A 23,465-nucleotide genomic window follows, 5' to 3' on the forward strand; every position below is an offset into this window, starting at 1 on the left:
CAAAACAAGTAACTACAGTGTCAAACATTTTTATTATTCTTGCTTGTTTGACTTAAAACGCACTAACCTAAAATGACTCTTGGTTGAAGTTAATAAAAATTGCAATTACTAAGTACTTAGTGACTGATACTAGTTATACTATTATGTAATGAAAACTAATGAGCTATGACAAAAGCTTAACTATGAGACAAACTCATTTTTGAGCAAACTCTCTTTCATAAACAAAAAAAAAAAGAGAATAAAGGAAAAACATTTTCAGCTCAGAAAGTAGCAAGAGAGGAGTAAAATAAACCCAAGCAAAGAATGAGAAAAATATCAATCAAGGTTGAATACAATTAATACATTAAAACTACTGGAATATTTTAGGGACGCCTGGGTGGCTCAGTCAGTTAAGTGACTAAACTCTTGATTTCAGCTTGGGTCATGATCTGGTTCTTAGGATTGGATCCCACATAGGACTTTGCACTGATAGTGCAGAGCCTGGATGGGATTCTGTCCCTCTCTCTCTTTCTACTCCTCCTCCACTTATGTGTTCTCTCTCTAAATAAACACTAAAAAAAAACTGAATATTTTAAAAATAAAATTGATAAATTGAAGAGCTGCTTTCTTAGTGGTAAGGGACTAATACTAACTCTATACTAATCAAATTGGAGAAAAGGGGAGATTACTTCCTGGGGCTGAAAATTAGCAAGCAAAAAAAGTTTTTACTAATAAACCCATTTATTTTACCCTTAAAGCTTCAGGTTTGGTGACAAATGTGTATTGTGGGCCCTAGTTTATTAGCACAGAACTCCGAGAATTACTCCTCCTTTGTATCATATTGCTTTAAAATTTTAATTTTAGTAAATTACTGTCATTATTTAAGCGTTAACTTTTCTTTGAACTAGAAAGCAAAGTATCCATTCTTTATAAAAACAGGATATATTACACTTTATCCATTTACAAAAATATCCTTTAAACAATATTACAGAAAGCACACAAAAATCCAATAAATAAAACCATCTTATGGTTTCATGTCATTTCATGACACTTATGATGTCATTTTAAAATGAGGAAGATAAGCCAAGAAGATGAAGTAAGTAACATAAAACTCCAGAGCTAAGAACCCCAGTCTCATGGTTCCCGGTCTACTTTTTTAAAGCACTGCATAATTGCTCCCCACATACAAATCAAAAAAAATTGTCCTAAAAAGTTTGTAAAATATTAGACTCTCTGGTTCCAAATTTTTCTGATCATCAGATATAAAATTTGAGACACATATTTGCAAACAACATGATATTCTATTAGAAAACATGAAAGACCACCAAAAAAATTGCTAGAATACATGAACTCAGCAAAGTTGCAAGACATAAAATCAATGTACAGAAATCTCTTGCATTTCTATATGCCAACAATGAAGCAGCAGAAAAAGAAATCAAGAAATCATTCCCATTTGCAATTGCACAAAAAAACATAAGATAACTAGGAATAAACCTAACCAAAGAGGTAAAAGATTTATACTCTGAAAACTATAGGAGACTTATGAAAGAAATTAAAGAGGATACAAAGGAATGGAAAAACATTCTATGCTCATAGATTAGAACACTGTTAAAATGTCTACACTACTCAAAGCAATCTACACATTTAATACAATCCCTGTCAAAATACCACCAGCATATTTTACAGAGCTAGAACAAACAATCCTAAAATTTGTATGGAACCACAAAAGACCTTGAAGAGCCAAAGCAATCCTGAAAAAGAAAAAGAAAACTGGAGGCATCATCATTCTGGATTTCTAGCTGTATTACAAATCTGTAGTCCTTGAGACAGTATGGTACTGGCACAAAAACAGACACACAGATCACTGGAACAGAACAGAACCCCCAAAATGGACCCACAACTATATGGTCAACTATACCCAATGGAAAAAAATGGTACTGGGAAAGCTGGATACTAACATGCACAAGAATGAAACAGGACTACTTTCTTACACAATACACAAAAATAAATTCAAATGGATGAAAGACTTAAATGTGAGACAGGAAACAATCAAAATCCTCGAGGAAAACCCAGACAGGAACCTCTTTGACCTCCACTGCAACAAATTCTTACTGGACACGTTGCTGAAGGCAAGGGAAACAAAAGCAAACATGAACTATGGAGACTTCATCAAGATAAAAAGCTTCTGCACAGTGAGGGAAACAATCAACAAAACTAAAAGGCAGGCTACAAAATGGGAGAAAAGAGGGGAGGGGCCGACATGGTAGGGAAACGGGGATCTGAAGTTCCCTTATCTCACAAACAAACCAGTGCTGAAGCTAAAGGACTTTGAACTCTGAGAGTCTGGGAGGAAAAGAGACAGTCGTGCTTCCAGGCACCCACTGGGACAATCCGATGGGCCATAGGTGCATGATTGCAAACCCAGAGAGAGAAAACGAAGGAGGGGAGGGATCCCCTTCTGTGGAGAGACAAAGGGAAGAGCAAGAGTGGCTGAGGAAGCTTAGAACTGTATCTGGCAAGAAAAAAACAAAACAAAAACATGGATCAGGAAGGAGAAAGAGCCAATCTCTAACTGAGGGGCTTTCTCCAGACAGGGGACTGGGGCTGGCTGCCCATATGGTGCACCTGGGGAAGAGGGGAGCCAGCCCCAGCAGGCTCAGTGGCTAGGTCAGGGGTGCAGTCCTCAGTAGGAGAAAGCAATCCTCTCCCTGGAGTGCTGTGGGACAGGGCAGGTCCCCCTGCACCCGCAGCTGGGGACCACATATTGGGTGGCGCACAGCTGTGCTTCCCCAGTACCAGGGCACACGGACAGGAGTTTGAATCCCAGCCAAGCACGGGGGCTTGGGAGTCGGTGGAGCAGGACAAACTGACTCGTTTTTGCCCGTGGCACTGTGAGGACGGCTCGAACAGAGTGGTTTGGCTCACTGGGTCCATGGAGGAGAGACTGGGGTGTCACTATTTTTCTCCCCATCACCAACAAGGGGGGACTTTAGCAAAGGGCCAGTGGGGCCCACAGAGGAGGCGGGACCCACCTACACCAAACCACACCCCTCTGCGCCTGCTGACTATCTACTGGAGCAGGATTGATACTGATGAACCAGACGGCCTCTTCTCTAGACCAGCGCTGTTGCATTGCCTGATTTAATTCTCGGACATTTATTATATAGATATATTCTTCCTTCCTTTTCTCCTTCTTATCTCTTCCCTCCTCTACTCTGGTTACTCTAAATATGTCTTTAAACAAACCAAAACCAATCTATTCTCTTGATACACGTTCTATACCTCCTTCTTTATTCTCCTTTCTCTCTCTCTGGATTAAACCATATAGTTTCTCTGTCTGGGTAACTATTTTCTTTTTCTTTTTCCAAGTGTCGTCTTTATTTTCCTTTCTCTCTCTCTCTGGATTAAGCCATATAGTTTCTCTGGTCAATTCTTATTCTTTCTTTTTCCCTACCCCTGTCGTTTCTCTCTTTGTATGGGATAAGGCCTCTTCCATCAGCACCACCTCCACCCTGTTGTTTACTAGTAGCTGGTGTTTCTGGTTTTTTGTTTTTGGGTTGTGTGTTCAAGTGTTTTTGTTTTCTGTTTGTTTTTGTTTGTTTTCCTTTCCAGGGCTACTTCAAGGAACAAATCAAAGCACATCTAGTGAAGGGTTCAAAATATCACTAAGAGCAGGGGGACAAAGTAGCCAAACTCACAACAATAGAGAGCAAGTAGCACTCTCCAAAAAAACACCTCCTATAGGGCCAGGCCCTGGACAATGTATGATCCCCCTTTAATATAGCAGTGCTTGCAGATGCATGACACATACAAAGCTTAAAACACATAAGGGACAGAAAACTAGCTAAAATGACAAAAATGGAAGAATTTCCCTCAAAAGAAATTCCAGGAAGAAATGACAGCTAAAGAATTGCTCAAAACAGATATAAACAATATGACTGAACAAGAATTTAGAATAATAGTCATAAGATTAATTGCTGGTACTTGAAAAAAACATAGAAGACAGCAGAGAATCTATTGCTGCAGAGACCAAAGAACTAAAAAATAGTCATGATGTATTAAAAAAAATCTGTAATGAGGTGCAAAATAGAGACGGCAAAAACCAGAATTGAAGAGGCAGAGGGGAGAATAGTAAAATTATGGAAAAAGATGAAAAAAATTCTGGATCACAAGGGGAGAATTAGAGAACTAAGTGACTCAATGAAACAGAACAACATCCATATCGCAGGAGTTCCAGAAGAAGAAGAAGAAGAAGAGAGAGAGAAGGGGGCCTAAGATGTGCTTGAACAAATCATAGCTGAGAACTCCAATCTGGGGAAGCAAACACGTTGAAATCCAGGAGGCACAGAGAACTCCCTTCAGACGTAATCTGAATTGATCTTTTGCAAGACATATCAGAGTGAAACTGGCAAAATACAAAGATAAAGAGAGAACTCTGAAAGCAGCTGGGGATAAATGGGCCTTAACCTGTAAGGATAGACAGACACATGAGGGTAGTAGCAGATCTATCTACTGAAAATTGACAGAAAGGAGTGGCAGGAAATTTTCAAAGTGATGAATAGGAGAAATATGCAGCCAAGAATCCTTTATCCAGCAAGACTGTCATTCAGAACAGAAGGACAGATAAAGGTTTTCCCAAACAAAAACTGAAGGAATTCATCAGGACTAAACCAGCCATACAAGAGATCCTAAGGGGGACTCTGTGAGTACTGCAAAGACCACAAAGGACCAGAGACACCACTACAAGCACGAAACCTACAGATAACATGATGACTCTAAATGCATATTTTTCATTAATAACACTGAATGTAAATGGACTAAATGTTCCAATCAAAAGACATAGGGTATCAGAATGCATAAAAAAAACAAGACCCATTCTATTCTCTGTCTATAAGAGACTCATTTTAGACCTGAGGGCACCTTCAGATTGAAAGTGAGGGGATGGAGAAGTATCAAGAAAGCTGGAGTAGCCAAACTTATATCAGACAAACTGGACTTTAAATTAAAGGCTGTAACAAGAGATGAAGAAGGGCACAGTCTATCCATCAAGAAGAGCTAACAATTAGAAATGTTTATGCACCGAATTCAGTAACACTCAAATATATAAAACAATTAATCACAAACCTAAGCAATCTTATTGGTAAGAATGTGGTAATTGCAGGGGACTTTAATACTCCACTTACAACAATGGACAGATCATCTAGACAGAAAATCAATAAGAAACAATGGTCCTGAATGATACACTGGAGCAGATGGACTTGACAGATAAAGTTAGAACTTTTCATCCAGAAGCAGCAGAATAAACATTCTTCTTGAGTGCACATGGAACATTCTCCAAGATAGATCACATACTGGTTCACAAAACAGCCCTCAATAAATACAAAAGAATTGAGATCATACCATGCACTTTTAGATCACAATGCTATGAAACCTGAAATCAACCACAGGAAAAAGTTTGGAAAACCTCCAAACGCACGGAGGTTAAAGGACATCCTGCTAAAGAATGAATGGGTCAACCAGGCAATTAAAGAAGGAATTAAAAAAATATATGGAAACAAATGTAAATGAAAACACAACAATCCAAACCCTTTGGGATGCACCAAAAGTAGTCCTAAGAGGAAAATAAATTGCAATCCAGGCCTACCTCAAGAAACAAGAAAAATCCCAAATACAAAATCTAACAGCACACCAGAAGCAGGACAACAAAAAAAACCAAAACCCAGCAGAAGAAGAGAAATAATAAAGGTCAGAGCAGAAATAAACAATATAGAATCCAAAAATAAAAATAAAAATAAAAATAAAACAGAACAGATCAATGAAACTAAGAGTTGGTTTTTTGAAGAAATAAACAAAATTGATAACCCCAGCCAGACTTCTCAAAAAGAGAGAAGACCCAAATAGATAAAATCACGAATGAAAATGGAGTTATCACAGCCAATCCCTCAGAAATACAAGAAATTATCAGAGAATACTTTGAAAAATTATATGCCAACAAACAGGACAACCTGGAAGAAATGGACAAATTCCAAGACACCCACACACTACCAAAACTCAAACAGGAAGAAAGAAAAAATTTGAACAGACCCCAAACTAATGAAGAAATTGAATCAGTTATCAAAAATCTCCCAACAAATAAGGGCCCTGGATCAGATGGCTTCCCTGGAAAATTCTACCAGACATTTAAAGCAGAGTTAATACCCATCCATCTCAAATTGTTCCACAAAATAAAAATGGAAGAAAAACAGCATTACCTTGATTCCTAAACCAGACAGAGACACCACGAAAAAGGAGAACTCCAGGCCAATATCCCTGATGAACACAGATACAAAAATTCTCAACAAGATACTAGCAAATCAAATTCAACAGCATATAAAAAGAATTATTCACCATGACCAAGTGGGATTCATTCCTGAGCTGCAGGGCTGGTTCAATATTTGCAAATCAATCAATGTGATACATCACATTAAGAAAGGATAAGAACCATATGATGCTGTCAATAGATGCAGAAAAAGCATTTGACAAAATACAACATCCTTTCTTAATAAAAACCATCAAGAAAGGAACATACTTAACATCATAAAAGCCATGTATGAAAAGCCCACAGCTAATATCATCCTCAATGGGCAAAAACTGAGAGCTTTCCCCCTGAGATCAGGAACATGACAGGGATGTCCACTCTTCACCACTGTTGTTTAACACAGTGTTGGAAATTCTAGCATCAGCAATCAGACAACAAAAGGAAATAAAAGGCATCAAAATTGGCAAAGAAGTCAAATTTTCACTTTTTGCAGACAACACAATACTCTACATGGAAAACCCCAAAGACTCCACCAAAAGACTCCTAGAACTGATACATGAATTCAATAAAGTTGCAGGGTACAAAATCAATGTACAGAAATCGGTTGCATTTTTATACACCAATAATGAAGCAACAGAAAGAGAAATAAACGATCCCATTTACAACTGAACCAAGAACCATAAAATACTTAGGAATAAACCTAACCAAAGATGTACAAGATCTGTATGCTGAAAACTATAGGAAGTTCATGAAGGAAACTGAAGAAGACACAAAGAAATGGAAAAACATTCCATGCTCCTGGATTGGAAGAATAAATATTGTTAGTATTTGTTAATAACATATTTGTATATTAATATTTGTTATTATATTTGTATATTGATATGTGTTAATATTGTTAATATTTGTCAATACTACCCAAAGCAATCTACACATTCAATGCAATCCCAATCAAAATTGCACAGGCATTCTTCTCAAAGCTAGAATGAACAATCCTAAAATTTGTATAGAACCACAAAAGACCCCAAATAGCCAAAGTAATATTGAAGAAGAAAACCAAAGTAGGAGGCATCACAATCCCAGACTTTAGCCTCTAGTACAAAGCTGTAATCATCAACACAGTATGGTACTGGCACAAAAATAGACATATAGACCAATGTAATAGAACCCAGAATTGGACCCACAAATGTACGGCCAACTAATCTCTGACAAAGCAGGAAAGAGCATCCAATGGAAAAAAGGCAGTGTCTTTAGCAAATGGTGCTGGGAGAAATGGACAGCAACATTCAGAAAAATGAAACTAGCCCACCTTCTTATACCATGCACAAAAATAAACTCAAAATGGATGAAAGACCTAAATGTGAGTTAGGAAACGATGAAAACCCTAGAGGAGAAAGCAGGCTACCTCTTTGATGTCAGCCGCAGCAATTTCTTATTCGATGTATCTCCAAAGGCAAGAGAATTAAATGAAAAAATGAACTATTGGGACCTCATCAAAGTATCTGCACTGCAAAGGAAATCATCAACAAAACTAAAAGGCAACAAACAGAATGGGAAATGATATTTTCAAATGACATATCAGATAAAGGGCTAGTATCCAAAATCTATAAAGAACTTAACCAAACTCCACACCTGAAAAACAAATAATCCAGCAAAGAAATGGGCAGAATTCTATAGACATCCAGATGGCCAACAGACACATGAAAAGATGCTCATCGGGAAACACAAATGAAAGCCACACTGATATACCACCTCACACCAGTCAGAGTGGCTAAAATGAACAAATCAGGTAACTATAGATGCTGGCGAGGATGTGCAAAAACAGGAACCCTCTTGCACTGTTGGTGGGAATGTAAACTGGTGCAGCTGTTCTGGAAAATAGTGTGGAGGTTCCTCAAAAAATTAAAAATAGAGCCACCCTATAACCCAGCAATAGCAATACTAGGAATTTACCCAAGGGATACAGGAGTGATGATGCATAAGGGCCTGTGTACCCCAATGTTTATAGCAGCACTTTGAACAACAGCCAAATTATGGAAAGAGCCTAAATGTCCATCAACTGATGAATGGATAAAGAAGATGTGGTTTATATATTCAATGGAATACTATTTGGCAATGAGAAAGAATGAAATCTGGCCATTTGCAGCAATGTGGATGGAACTGGAAGGTTTTATGCTGAGTGAAATAAGTCAGTCAGAGGATAGATATATTTTCACTCATATGTGGGTCTTGAGAAACTGAACAGAAGACTATGGGGGAAGGGAAGGGGAAAAAAAAGATACAAACAGAGGGAGGGAGGCAAACCACAAGAGACTATTAAATACAGAGAACAAACTACGGGTGAATGCGGAATGGGGGAGAGGGAAAATGGGTGATGGGCACTGAGGAGGGCACTTGTTGGGATGAGCACTGGGTGCTGTATGTAAGCCAATTTGACAATAAATTCTATTCATTAAAAAATGGGAGAAGATATTTGCAAATGACATATCTAATAAAGGGTTAGTATCCAAAATATATAAAGAACTTATCAAACTCAAAATAACGTAGAAGACATGAACAGACACTTTTCCAAAGAAGACATCCAGATGGCTAACAGACACATGAAAAGATGCTCAATATCAGTCATCATCAGGGAAATACATATCAAAACCATGATAAGATACCACCTGGCACATGTCAGAATAGCTAAAATTAACAACACAAGAAACAACTGGTGTTGGTGAGGATGCAGAAAAAGGAGAACCCTCTTGCACTGTTGGCAGGAATGCAAACTGGTGAGGCCACTCTGAGGAAGAGCATGGAGGTTCCACAAGAAACTAAAAATAGAACTACCCTACAATCCAGCAATGGCACTATAGGTATTTATGCAAAAGATACAAAAGTACAGATTCAAAGGGGTACATGCACCCCAACGTTTATATAGCAGCATTATCAACAATAGCCAACAACAGAGAAAGCCCAAATGTCCATCAACTTATGATGGATAAAAAAGATGTGGTATACATACACAATGGAATATCACTCTTTCATCAAAAAGAATGAAATCTTGCCATTTTCAATAATGTAGATCGAGCTAGAATGTATTATGCCAAATGAAATATGTCAATCAGAGAAAGTCAAATACCATATGATTTCACTCATATGTGGAATTTATGTAATGAAACAGGTGAGCATATGGGAAAGGGGGGAAGAGAAGGGAGGGAAACAAATCACAAGAGACTCTTAATGAGAGAGAACAAACTATGGCTTGACAGAGGGAAAAGGTTGGTAGTTGGGCTAGATGGGTGATAGGTACTAAGGGCACCTGTTGTGATGAGCACTGGGTATTGTGTGTAAGTGATGAATCACTGAATTCTACTCCTGAAACCAATATTGCATAGTATGTTAACTAAAATTTAAATTTAAAAAATACTGTAAAATAATAAAAAAAAATCTGATGCAGAAAGACTAAGTATGTTGGCAATTAGACATCTTTGCCACATTCACCTAAACAATAAGCTTTAAACGGGAGAAATCCAAACCTATCCCCATTCATCAGAACACCCTCAGTGTACCTTTAAACTCTGAAAGTACAATCTAAAAAGCCAGCTTTCTTGGGTTGTGAAGGCCCCTTCCCTCTCATGTCCCAGGATTATAATATCTATAGTTATAGGGAAAGAAGAGTGGCCCTTGCAGCTGTTTTGTAGAAGATAAATCATGTCACTTATCCAGTTTCAGACTTGGTGCCAGAATTTGCAAGGTCTGTATATTTGCAGATTTCAAGTGCCAATGAAAGCTAACTGAATGGTACAGGGGACATGGCAAATGACAGCTCTTCCCAGTCACCTAATTTAGGAGATGCTGCCTTAAGAGCTTTAGGGTTATAAAGTAGGAGAAGGCTTTATGGACAGGAATTAAAAACAAACAAAAAAAGACAGAAAAAAGAATTTGCCTATCTAGTTGCTCCCGCTTATTTCCCTAGAGTTCCAGTTCTACTCCACAGTAAACTACTAAATCCTTAAGCTGTGAAAGAAGTATTAAAACTAAGTTTCCTCTTTTTATTTGGAAATAATTTACCTGTACCAGACAAACCAGCTGTATTTAATTAGGATATATAAACTGGAAGAAGTTTCAGAGCAAATAAAAACCCTCAGTGATTTTTAAGAGTGGTAACCTGAAAATGCAGAGTAACTAGTCTCTAGTGAAAAGATACGGATTCACATTTTCATAAAGATTTGCTAACACACTGCCTTAGAAAAACAAGAATAAACCTGAAGAAAAATGAACAACCTGAGAAGAATTATTAGACATGAAAATTACTGCTTAAGGACAACAGTGGAGTGAATAATGCAAAAAACTAAACCAGTACCAGGAAGACAAGATTATTAAAAACATTCCTTTTATACTTCATTCTAAATGATTCTTCAATTATATACTAGAATTCCACATAAAGTGCTTTGTTTTTGGACTGTTTCATTTCACTGATCTCTTTCTGTATAGTAATGCTAATGCCATACTTCTAATATCTATCATTTTATAGTACATTTTGTTATTTGGAAAAACAAGTTTTTCCCTTCGTTAATAAACATTTTTTAAGTCTTACTTTTTTCTAACATAGTTATAAACTTTAGGATTAGGTGGTTAAGTTCTATAAAATCTCATCAGAATTTTTCATTTGGATTGCACTAAATTTACAAATTAATTATATTAATATATAAAATACAAATGTTTGAAAGAATGGCCACTTGGCAATTTTGACTCTTCCAAATAAATTCATGTTTCTCCAGGGGTGCCTGGGTGGCTCAGTCGGTTAGGGGTCTGACTTCGGCCCGGGTCACGATCCCACACTTAGTGGGTTCAAGCCTTGCGTCAGGCTCTGTGCTGATAGCTCAGAGCCTGGAGCCTGCTTCAGATTTTGTGTCTCCCTCTCTCTCTGTCCCTTCCCTGCTTGCACTCTGTCTCTCTGTCTCCATGAAATAAATACTAAAAAAAAAAAAAAATTCATGTTTCTCCATTTATTCAAGTCTTTTATATCCTTTCATAAAATGCCAAAGATTTCTTTGTATATTTACTGCTATGCTATCTTCAATGTACATTTTTTCCATTCTTTTCCCTATAATACAAGAATCCTCTTGACTTGTATATTCTTTGGGTTTGGCCACCTTATTGGACTCTTTACACATAATAGTTTTTAGATAGTTTTCATGAGTTTTATAGGTATTTTCCACTTGTAAAGAATGGTAATTTTACTTGGAACACTTTTAGTTAAAATGATTTGTTCAGAATTCAATCACTATTAAATAATACTGATGATAGAAGGCATTCTTGATTGATCTTGGCTTAATGAACAAGTTTTACCATTGTTTTTCCATTAGATGTTTGATATAGGTTAGTAGAAGACCTCATTTATCAAGTTAAAAAACTTGCATTAGAAGATTACTAATAAGTTTTTATGTAGTCAAGATTTCAGTATCCGTTATGACATATTTTATCTCCAGTAAACTTTATTTACTTAACATTCATATAGCGCTTACTCTGTGCCAGACACTGAGCACTTTTCATATATTACTTCATGTAATCTTTCCAACCACTCTGCAGATTTTCTTTTTCCATTTGAAAGATGAGAAAACTCAGGCATAAGTGTTACATAGTTCTTATGTGGCTGAGTCGGGATTGAATGCAGAGATTTGAATTCAGATTTCATACTCTTGAAACCATTCTTTAGCTTCTTGCTAATGAACACTTCTTATCTGCATTTTTGCTTTAGGAATTTTGCATATATTTTCATTAGTGAGATCAGTCTATAAATCTTTCTCATGCTGTACTTGTTTAGTTGGTCTACCAGTAGATAAATCCATAGAAGTCAAAGTGATAGTTACTTCTAAGATTAGGTCAAGAAAACACTAGACTCTGTCTCAGATCATTCACTAAGGGGAAACTAGCTGCCATGTGTTAAGGGGACTCAGATAACTCTGTGGGAAGGCTTACGTGATGAAGAACCAGAACTCCCATCCCAATAGCTGAAAGGAACTGAGGCCTGTCAACCTTTACATAAGAAGCTTGGAAGTGGATCCTACAGCCTTCAGATAACTGCAGCACCAGCAAAGAAACTGACTACAACCTCTTGGGAGACCCTGAACCAGACCCACCAGGTTCAGCCACTTCCAGATTCTCAACTTTTAGAAAATGTGTGAGATAATACATGTTTGTTCCTTTAAACTGCAGAATTTTACGGCAATTTGTTATGTAGCAATAGATAACGGGTAAACTCTCCACTGTATTTTAGTATCATAAGAATCAGCTGTTTCTCAAAGGTTGACTAGAAGTAATGGGTGAAATCTGATGCTATGTAAAGATATGCTCAATAAACTTTTAGATTTTTTTCTATGATACAAGGTAATTCAGAATGAACTATCACAAGGAGAAATTAAGAAAATCCCATTTACAACTGCATCAAAAATAATAAAATACCTAAAAATAAATTTAACCAAGAAGGTAAAAGATCTGGACACTGAATAGAAGACATTGAGAGAAACTGAGGAAGACACAAATGGAGAGATACTCCATGTTTATAAACTGAAAGAACTAATATTGTTAAAACATGCATCCTATATAAAGCAATTTATAGATTAAATCCCATCCCTAGGAATATTCCAATGGCATTTTCAACAGAAATGGAACAAACGGTCCTAAAATTTGTATGGAACCACAAGAGAACCAAAACAGAGGACGAAAAAGAAACCTCGAAGTATCAAGGTCCCTAATTTCAAATTGTATTACAAAGCTACGGTAATCAAAACAATGTGGTTAGTACTGGCAAGATCAAAACCAGAGATATAAATCAATGGAACAAACAGAACAGAAAGCTCCCTCCCCCAAAACCCACACAGATATGGCCAATTAATCTTCAACAAAGGAAACAAGAACACACAATGGAGAAAGGCCAGTCTCTTCAATAAATGGTGTTGGAAAAACTGGACGGCTACATGCAAAAACCTGAAACTGAACCACTGCTTTACACCATACAAAAAATTAACCAAAAATGGATTAAAATCTTATAAATTTAGAAACTACAAAACTGGAAGATAACATAGGTGACACAGAGCTTAGCGATGTTAATTTTTTTTTTTTTTTTTTTGGATTTGACACCAAAAGCAAAGGCAACAAAAGCAAAAACAAACAAGTGGGACTATAGCAAACTAAAAAGGTTCTGCACAGCAAAGTGAAAGGCAACCTAGCAACTGGGAGAAAATATTTGCATATCATATATCTGATAGGGAGTTAATATCCAATATAAATTTTAAAAACACACAATCCAATTAAAGTTCTTAACATTTTTTCTAAGATATCCAGACAGCCAATAGGTACGTGAAAAGGTGCTCATCATCACTTACTTAACGTGGAAATGCAAATGAAACCACAAAGAGGTATATCTTATACCTGTTAGAATGGCTATTATCAAAAAGATAGGAAATAACAAGTAATGTAGAGGATGTGGAGAAAAGGGAACCCTTGTGCACTGTTGGTGGGAATATAAATTGATTCAGCTGCTATGGAAAACACTATGGAAGTTCTTTAAAAAAATTAAACATAAAACTACCATATGACCCAGCAATTTCCTTTCTGGTATTTATCCAAAGGAAACAAAAACAAGTTTGAAAAAATACTTATGCTTATTGCATCATTACAAGCATATCAGAGACATTATAGGTTTGGTTCCAGACTAGTTGAATAAAGTGAATATTGCAAAAAAGTGAGTCAAATGAATTTTTTGGCTTCCCAGTGCATAAAAAAGTTATGCTTACACTACATACAGTGTAGTCTGTTACATTTGCAACAGCATTATGTCTAAAAAAAACAATGTGTCTTAATTAAAAAATACTTTACTGCTAAAAAGTGCTAGCCATCATTTCATCTTCCAGCAAGTCATAACCACTCATCACAGATTACCTTAATAAATAACGCAAAAGTTTGAAATATTAAAAGAATTACCAAAATGTGGCAAAGAACATGAAGTAAGCAAATACTGTTGGAAAATGGTGCTGATATTCAGCACCAAAAAGTTGGTTGAATATTATTCAGCCACAAAAAAGAAGGAAATCTTGCCATCTGCTACAACATGGATGGACCTTGAGGACATTATGCTATGTGAATTAAGTCTATCAGAGAAAGACAAATACCCTATGATCGCACTTAAATGTGGAATCTTAAAAACAAAACAAAACAACCTCATAGATACAGAGAACAAACGTGTGGTTGGCCTGAGGTGGGTGTGAGGAGGCGTGAAATGGGTGAAGATGGTTAAAAGGTACAAACTTCTAGTCACAAAATAAAAAAGACCTAGGTATATAATGTACAGCACGGTGACTATAATTAATGTTGTATTACGTATTTGAAAGCTGCTAAGAGAATAGATCTTAAAAATTCTTATCACAAGAAAAAATAATTTCTAATTGTGTGGTAATAAATGTTAACTAGACCTATTTTGATGATCACAAAATAAACACATCAAATCATTATGCTGAACACCTGAAATTAATATGTCAATTTTATCTCAATAAAAAATAAATTAAATACCTTCAGATTATATTTATGAGCTTTATCCAAAATAGTTGGTACCAAATCATCAGTATTTTCTCCATTTTCATCATTTGTACCAGGTGGGTACCAAGATAGGGCTAGTACACCTAATAGAAAAAACCAAAAAGAAAAATAAATACAGGAACAGGACTGATTGGAGGTATTCCACACAGATTTTTCTTAAAAGGCAGAACAAAGACCAAATTGGCAACAATAAAAAAGAAATATATTCCCATATAAGTTATTATTTTGTTACTTAAATATTACCTATGTCTATTTAATTACTTTGTATAGTCATATTTAAACTCTATCAGGTATGAATATATTTAATAAGTTTTACTTTATAGAATTTAGGTTTACAGAAAAATTGCACTGAAAGTACAGTTTCCATACATTCTCTTCCACACCCCCTCTCCAACCCACATATGGTTCCTGTTATTAATACCTTGCATTACTGTGGTATGTTTGTTACACATAATGAACCAATATTGATACATCATTATTAATCAAAATCTACCTTTTGTGTTGTACAGTTCTATGGCTTTTGACAAAAGCATATTTGCCCACTGTTACAGTGTCATATAGAATAGTTTTACTGACCTCAGAATCCTCTGACATCCCTCTATTCATCCCTCCTCTTTCAATCCCCTGGACAATAATCGATCTTTTTAGTATCTCTATTGCTGTCTTTTCCAGGATGTTACATAGGTAGAATCATACAGTAACTTCTTCAGACTGGCTTTTGAAATTTAGTCATATATACATAACTAAGGTTCATTCATGTATTTTTGTGGATTTATAAATCATTCTTTTTTATTGCCACATACTATCTCATTGTATGAATGTGCCAGTTTATCCATTCAACTACTAGAGGATACCATGGATGCTTATTTGGGGAAATTATGAGCATTCAAGAAAAAAATTACAGTTTCTTCCTGTAGTACTTACTTTTGAAATGATAAGTTACAAAATAAGTATTAGAAACATAAGCCTGCAAAAAAAAATCACTCACTTTGATGGAATATTTGAAGTAATTCAAACCCACATTAATATATAAAGCTATAACAGGCCATTAGAAAAATGCCACTAATTTCTAAATTAATCAACATACTCTTTAAGGCATGGAGAGAAATACAATGGTACCAAAAGAGAAGCATGTGGAAATGCAGAAACTGCAAGGTTAGAAACAGCAGAGAACTAAAGTATAAGATTTAAACTTTAGAGTAGACATGCCATGTACAGAGCAGCCCCATCTAGGGAAACAAAACAGAACTTTCATTAACATTTCCAAAAGAAGAAGAAGAAAAAGAAGAAGTGGTCGTCTATGTCCTCTATCCACTCTGAAAACAAGAATAGCATTAAGAACACAAGAGGTAGAAAAAGAACCTATAATAGGCTTTAGGAAAGCTTATGGCTAGTTACAAAGGGAATCTATTATATAGAGGGAAATGATGGTAAGAAAATGGTCTGGAAACAAGTGATCAAACATTTAAGCTGCCTACTAGCCTAGTTTATAAAAAGAAAAAAAAAACACCACTAATGAAGAGTCACAATTAAAAAAGTTTCAACACTGGACCTATGAAAAAATCCTGCAAAAAATAAGAAAACAAGCATGAGACAAAATAATAAAGGAAGAATATATAAAAGATTATCCATGAAGCCTAGGAAAATTTTAAGCACAGCATTCTCCCATGAAATTCAAATCAAAAGATTCCTGTTCCTAGCAATAAAGATTAGGTTACATAGACCAGCATTTCCAATGACAAACAATTACTAAACAAAATACGGATTACAAAAAAAAACAAAAAACCAAAAAAACAAAAAAACCTCTCAAAGCCAAAGAGCTGGAGAATAAGGAATTATCTGTCCAAACTGAGGCAAAAACACAAAGAAGAGAAGTATCTGAGCAAGAACTTCGTCTGCTCAAAACATAATTGGCAGAAGTAAACTAACCCTCAAAACCAGTGGATTAAGTACCAGGTTGACATGCTTGGGAAGTCCTCTAGCTTTAAATTTAAAGTGACTAGTATTTTCTACTGTACTGAAATAGCATAGATAAAGAACATTTTCATTCTTACAGAAAGTTCTACTGGATAGCATTCCTAGATTTCTGATCCTCCTAATACCTGACCATCTCATTCTTGTCTGCTGAGTTTTCTTCCTCCCTATCCTCACTCAAGTTCTACTCTAAGGCTTGAGAAGAATGTTCTTTGTTCCTCCTCGTTACTCCGCTTCAGCTTTTTTATTCTGTCAAATTATCATTTCCACATGTCTAATTCTATACCCTTACTGTGCTCCACAGTCTAATTTATCTTTGCAGCATATCTTTTGGACTGTATCCCTCATGAGCTCTGAACACAAGTAATAGTCTGGGAAATAAGCCAATCATGGTCTTCCTCACAAGGAGAGTTGAGCCACTGACAATGGTAATGAACCTTCACAGCAATCAGAAAATTTTCTCTAACACACATAATCTAAGTATCATTTATAAATAAGATTACTGAGTATTTCTACTATTTCAACTGTATAGTGAAAAGGGATATTGAGGTCTATTCTTAGCACACTAGCATTTTATTAAATGCAGATCATGTCATATTGATCATGGTGTCCCTCCATAGCACTTATTACAGGGTCTTCAATATAAATGGTACCCAACCATTTATTTTATGAAGTAAAATGATGAATCTAAACAGGGTAATAGTTAAGAAGATATGAAATCGGACAGACCTGGAGATTCAAGTTCTCATTCTCTTATTTGATAGGTGTTTATCTTTAATTAATTTTACTTAAGTTTCCATACTTGTAAATTGGGGATAAGCTCAGTTCATTCCCTAAAAGTGTTTTTAAAAATAGAAAATGCCTTACAAAGAATAAGACCCCCAAAAGTGATTATAACAACAATAATAAAAAGACAATGGCAAGTAAATTAGGATACATTTAACTCCACAGAACTTATGATAGCTTCTCTTCGATATAGAGAACTTACTGTTTCTTTCAAACATATTAAACACTCCTTCAAACTAAAGATTTAGCAGAAACAAAGGCAAGCCCAGTTTCAGACATAAACACTATTATCACTATATAGGATGACCCATGTTCAACAAAAAGTATAAGGCATACAAAAAAGAAAAAAAAAACTGTCAAGAGGCAAAGAAGTCAACAGAACCAAACTAGATATGAAACAGATACTGAAATCATTAAATAAGCAATGTAAAATTACTATTATCAAAACATTAGAAGATCTAATGGGAAAGACAGCCACCATATGTGAATCGGCTGGGAAATATGCCAGAAATGAAAATTCTAAGAATCAAATAGAAGTTCAGGGAAGACAGCAGAGTAGGATGATCCCAGGTTCACCTCCTCCCATGGACACAGCTCTGAGACTATAGCTAACTCTAAGTAACTAACTCTGAAAATGACCTAAAGACTGGCAGAAGACCTTTCACAGTCAATCATAGACAGGAGGCTACGTCAAAAAGGGCAGGAGAGGTGGACACATGGTTGGGAACCAACCACCCAGGTGAGATTAACCACAAAAAGGACTTACACCACAAGCAAAGAGAAAGGAGAGGATTAGACCCCACACTAGGCACCAGAAGTACTGGGATATGCACTAGGAAATGAGTCCCCATCTGGCCTTGAAAACCTATGGGGCTGAACTTTAGAAGCTTTTAATATCACCAAGATTTAACTCCACATACTTTACAAGTCAACTGGGCTTAACTCCAAGAGAGTCAGATAGCAATAGGAAACTGAGTTCCGCCTTTAAAAAGCCAGCATAGTGCTCGCTTCGGCAGCACATATACTAAAAAGCCAGCATAGTAAATGACTCAACCAAAGACACAGCACAATAGTAGCAGTTTGAAAAGTGCCTGGGGTATATGTGAAGGAGAATCACTTACTAATCTCATAACACATGCTAAAGGAGTGGGAATGATCAGAAGACTTCTCCAAAAACAAAAGTACTAGGGGGTGCCATTTCTCTTCCCCTCCCCCATCCTAGATAGCTGGACATTTGCAGGAGCCAGTACTAATGCTCTACTTATCTTTCTAGCACTGTGTGCTATGTCCCCACATTCCCATGCAGACCTGCCAATCCAACCCTCCTGCCTCGGCAGGCATAACAACAAAGTGGTTCCCTGCCCCACCATAACCTGAAAGCAGCCCCAGCAGGGATCCGCCCAACTACAAAGTGACTCCTGCCCTGGGGAGAGGCCAAGTAATCTCACACACCAGCATGCCCACAATTCCAGCAGCAAAGCCTCTTCACTGAGCAGAAAGAAGTTTTGCTGTTTGGTATCCCATAGCTGTGGCAGACAGGCTAAGAGCAGACAGCCTGACTGCTGACCCTGCCCACCTACAAGCCTGCAGAGGCCTCAGACTTCTCAACTGCACGGGGACCAAACCCTGCCTAGTGTGCCCACAGCAGCAAAGTCAGTCACTGCAGCTGATTGGGCCAAAGGTAAATGAGGTTCAGGCACAATAGTAGGGTGCACACAGCCTGCAAAAGAAACACCACAGGAGCACCTGTTTCTGGTGACCAGGAGGGACTGAGCTAGAGGGTATCACAGGACCTCTTCTATAGAAGGCCACTATTTTTAAGATCAGGAGATGTAGCTGACCTCCATAATATATGGACACAGAGAGTCAAGCAAAATGAGATGACAGAGAAAGATGTCCCAAATGAAAGAAAAAGACAAAAATCACAGCAAAAGAGTTCAGTGAAACTGAGATAAGCAAAAATGCCTGATAAAAAAAATTCAAAGTAATGGTCATAAATATAGTCACTGGAAGGGCACCTGGGTGGCTCAGTCAGTTAAGTGTCTGACCTCATCTCAGGTCATGATTCTCACAGTTCATAAGTTCAAGTCCCGCGTCGGGCTCTGTGCTGACAGCTCAGATCCTGGAGTCTGCTTTGGATTCTATGTCTCCCTCTCTCTGCCCCTCCCCTGCTTATGCTCTCTATCTCTCTCTCAAAAATAAATAAATATTTACAAAAATGTAAAGATAGTCACTGGACTTACGAACAGAGTGGATGAATTCAGAACTTTTACAAAAATACACGTATAAATCAAAAGAACCAGAGATTAAAAACAAACACCTCAATAGCTGAAATAAAAAATAATTAACAGCGAATTAAAAAGACACAGAAAAACAGATCAGTGATCTGGAAGACAGGGTAATGGGAAGCAACCAAGCTGAACAGCAAAGAGAAAAAAGATTAATAAAAAGCAGTAAGACTAGGTTAAGGAAACTCATCATCAAGCGTAATAATATCCACATTATAGAGATAACAGAAAAAGGAGAGAGAGAAAGGAAGAGAAAATTTACTTGAAAAAAATCAAGCTGAAAATATCCCTAATCTGGGGAAATAGACATCAGTTTCAGAAAGCACACACAGTGCATAACAAGATGAGTCCAAGACATATAAGTAAAATGGCAAAAAGTAACAATAGAGAATTTTTAATTCAGCAAGCAAAACAAAACAATTACATATAAAGGAAACTCCATAACCGCAACAGGTGATTTCTCAGCAGAAACTGTTCAGGCCAAAAGGAAGTGGCATGATCTATTCAAAGGAATGAAAGGGAGGAAAAAAAAAAAAAAACAAAAAAAACTTGCAACCAAGAATAATCTACTCAGCAAAGTTATCATTCAGAATAGAAAAAGAAGTTCTTTCCTAAACAAAAACTCAAGGAGTTCATCACCACTAAGCCAGGCTTACATGATAATGGGAATTCTTCAAATGGAAAGAAGATGCCATAACAAGCAGGAAAATTAATAAAGAAAAAATTTCACAGGCAAAAGCACATATATAATAAAGGTAGGAGATGAATCACTTATAAAGCCAATACAGTGGTTAAGACACAAAAATTGATTTTACATCAATTATATTTACAAAAATCATTCAAAACATACATAAAATAAAAAGATAAAATATGACACCATATATATAAAACAAAGGGAGAATAATAATTTAGTGCTTTAGAATGTATTCAAACTTAAGCAACCATTAACACAACTGCATACATGTTATATATGATCCAGTGGAAACCACAAATCAAAAACCTATAATGCCGCCCCCACACAAACACATACACAAAGAATCCAATCCAAGCCTACCACTAAAGAAAGCCATCAAACCAAATGAAGATAGAGAAAAACTATACCAAAAAAATTAACAAAATGGCAATAGGTACACACATATCATTACTTTAGAACAAGACTCACCTATATTCTGCCCACAAGAGCTTCACTTCAGACCTAAAGACACATACACCCTGAAAGTGAAGAACAGCTGGAAAAACATATGCCATCCAGAAAACAAAACAAAAAGAGCTGGGATAGCAATACTAATATGAAATAAAAACAAAACAACATGAACAAAACTAAAAAACAAAAAACACTTTAAAACAAAGACTGTGGCCAGAGACAATTAAGGGCATTACATAATGATAAAGGGACCAATCCAACAAGAAGATATAACAATTGTAGATATCTATACAACCAAAGCACCTAAATATATAAATCAAATATTAACAGACAGAAATGGAGAAATTGACAGTATTACAATGGTAGAGGTCTTTAACACCCCACTTACATCAATGGATAGAAAATCCAAACAGAAATCAACAATGAAAAAGTAGCTCTGAATTGACACATTAGACCAGTTGTGAATTAACAGATATATACAGAATATTCTATCCAAAAACGTAAGAATATCCATTCTTTTCAAATGTACATGCAACATTCTCCAAGACAGATCACACATTAGGCCACAAACAAGTCTCAATAATAGTATGAAACTAGTAGTCAATTACAAGAAAAAATCTGGAAAGAACACAAATTTATGGAGGTCTAACAACAGGCTACTAAACAGGGAAGAAGTCAACCTTGAAATCAAAGAGGAAATCAAAAAACACATTGAGACAAATGAAAATACCATTCCAAATCTTTGGGACAGAGCAAAAGTAGTTCTAAGAGAGAAGGTTATGGCAATACAGGTCTATCTCAAGAAACAAAAATCTCAAATAACCAAAACCACACCTAAAAGAGCTAGAAAAAGAACAAATGAAGCCCAAAGCTAGCAGAAGAAATAATAAAGTTTAGAGCAGAAATAAAGAAAAAAGAAAAAAAAACAGGAAAAAAAAAGATCAAAGAAACAAACTGGTCCCTTGAAAAGATAAACAAAACTTATAAACTTTTAGCTGGACTCATCAAGAAAAAAAAGAGGCCTCAAAGAAATAAAATCAGAAATGAAGGAGAAAGAACAACCAACACCAAAAAAAGTAAAGCATTATAGAGAACAGAATGAAAAATTATGTATCAACAAATTGGGATAACCTAGAAGAAATGGATTAATTTCTAGAAACATATAATCTGCCAAAACTGAATCAGGAAAAAATAGAAAAATTTGAACAGGCCAATGACTAGTAATAAAATTGCACTGGTTATGAAAAAAAAAATCAAATGTTCAAATGAGATCTACAGGTGAATACTATCAAACATTTAAACAGTTATTACTTATTCTTCTCAAACTATTCCCAAAAAAACAGAAGGAAAACTTCTAAAATTCATTCTATAAGTCCAGCATTACCCTGATACCAAAATAAGACAAAGACATCTCACAAAAAGAAAACTGGAGGCTAGTATCTCTGATGAACATAGATGCAAAATCCTCAACAAAATACTAGCAAATACAATTCAACAATATATTAGAAAGATCATTCACCACTATCAAGTAGGATTTGCTCTAGGGATGCAAGGATGTTTCAATATGTGCAAAACAAAGTTTTTCCTCTATCAGGAATAAAACAAGATGTCTACTCTCACCACTTTTATTAAATATAGTACTGAAGTCCTAGCTGCAGTAATCAGAAAAGACATAAAAGGTATCAAAATTGTTAAGGAAGAAGCTGTCACTATTTGCAGATGATGTGATACTATATATAGAAAACCATAAAGACTACACCAAAAAACTACTAGGAACTAATAAATGAATCCAGTCAAGTTGCAAGATATAAAATTAATATATAGAAATCTGTTGCATTAATTACAAAGTAGCAGAAAGACAAATTAACAATTTCATTTGCAATCACACCCAAAATAATAAAATAGCTATAAACTTAACCAAGGAGGTAAATGACTTATACACTGAAAACTCTAAAACATTCATGAAAAAAATTAAAAAGAACATAAATAAATGGAAAAATGTTCCATGCTCATGGTTTGGAAGAATTAATGTTGTTGAAATGTCCTATTAATATTGTTGAAATGTCCTAAAGCAATTTACAGACTCAGTGCAATCTCTTATCAAAATACCTACAGAATTTGTCACAGAACTACAATATATAATCCTAAAACTTATACAGAACCACAAGACCTCAATGAGCCAATCTTAAAAAAGAACAAAGTTGAAGGTATCACAATCCCAGATTTCAAAGTATACCACACAAAGCTGTAATAATGAAAACAGCATGGTATTAGCCAAAAAATAAGATGCATACAAGAATCGAGGACCCAGAACTAAACCCATGCTTATATGGTCAATTAGTCTATAACAAAGGAGGCTAGGATATACAATGGGTAAAAGACAATCTCTTCAATAAACTGCACTGGTACAGCTAGA

The 23,465-nt window shown here is 35.9% G+C and overlaps 1 protein-coding gene across 2 annotated transcripts in view; it reads right to left on the reverse strand.

Moving 5' to 3' along the window:
* The window catches only part of MANEA (mannosidase endo-alpha), a 63,679-nt gene that overhangs the window by 11,663 nt on the left and 28,551 nt on the right, over positions 1-23,465 (reverse strand). For both annotated transcript variants that reach the window (XM_015078049.3, XM_015078050.3), the window contains exon 3: positions 14,831-14,940. In XM_015078049.3, the coding sequence (XP_014933535.1) occupies positions 14,831-14,940 (110 nt within the window). The remainder of the gene's footprint in view (positions 1-14,830; positions 14,941-23,465) is intronic.

This window comes from Acinonyx jubatus, chromosome B2, assembly GCF_027475565.1.
Source record: "Acinonyx jubatus isolate Ajub_Pintada_27869175 chromosome B2, VMU_Ajub_asm_v1.0, whole genome shotgun sequence".
NCBI lineage: Eukaryota > Metazoa > Chordata > Mammalia > Carnivora > Felidae > Acinonyx > Acinonyx jubatus.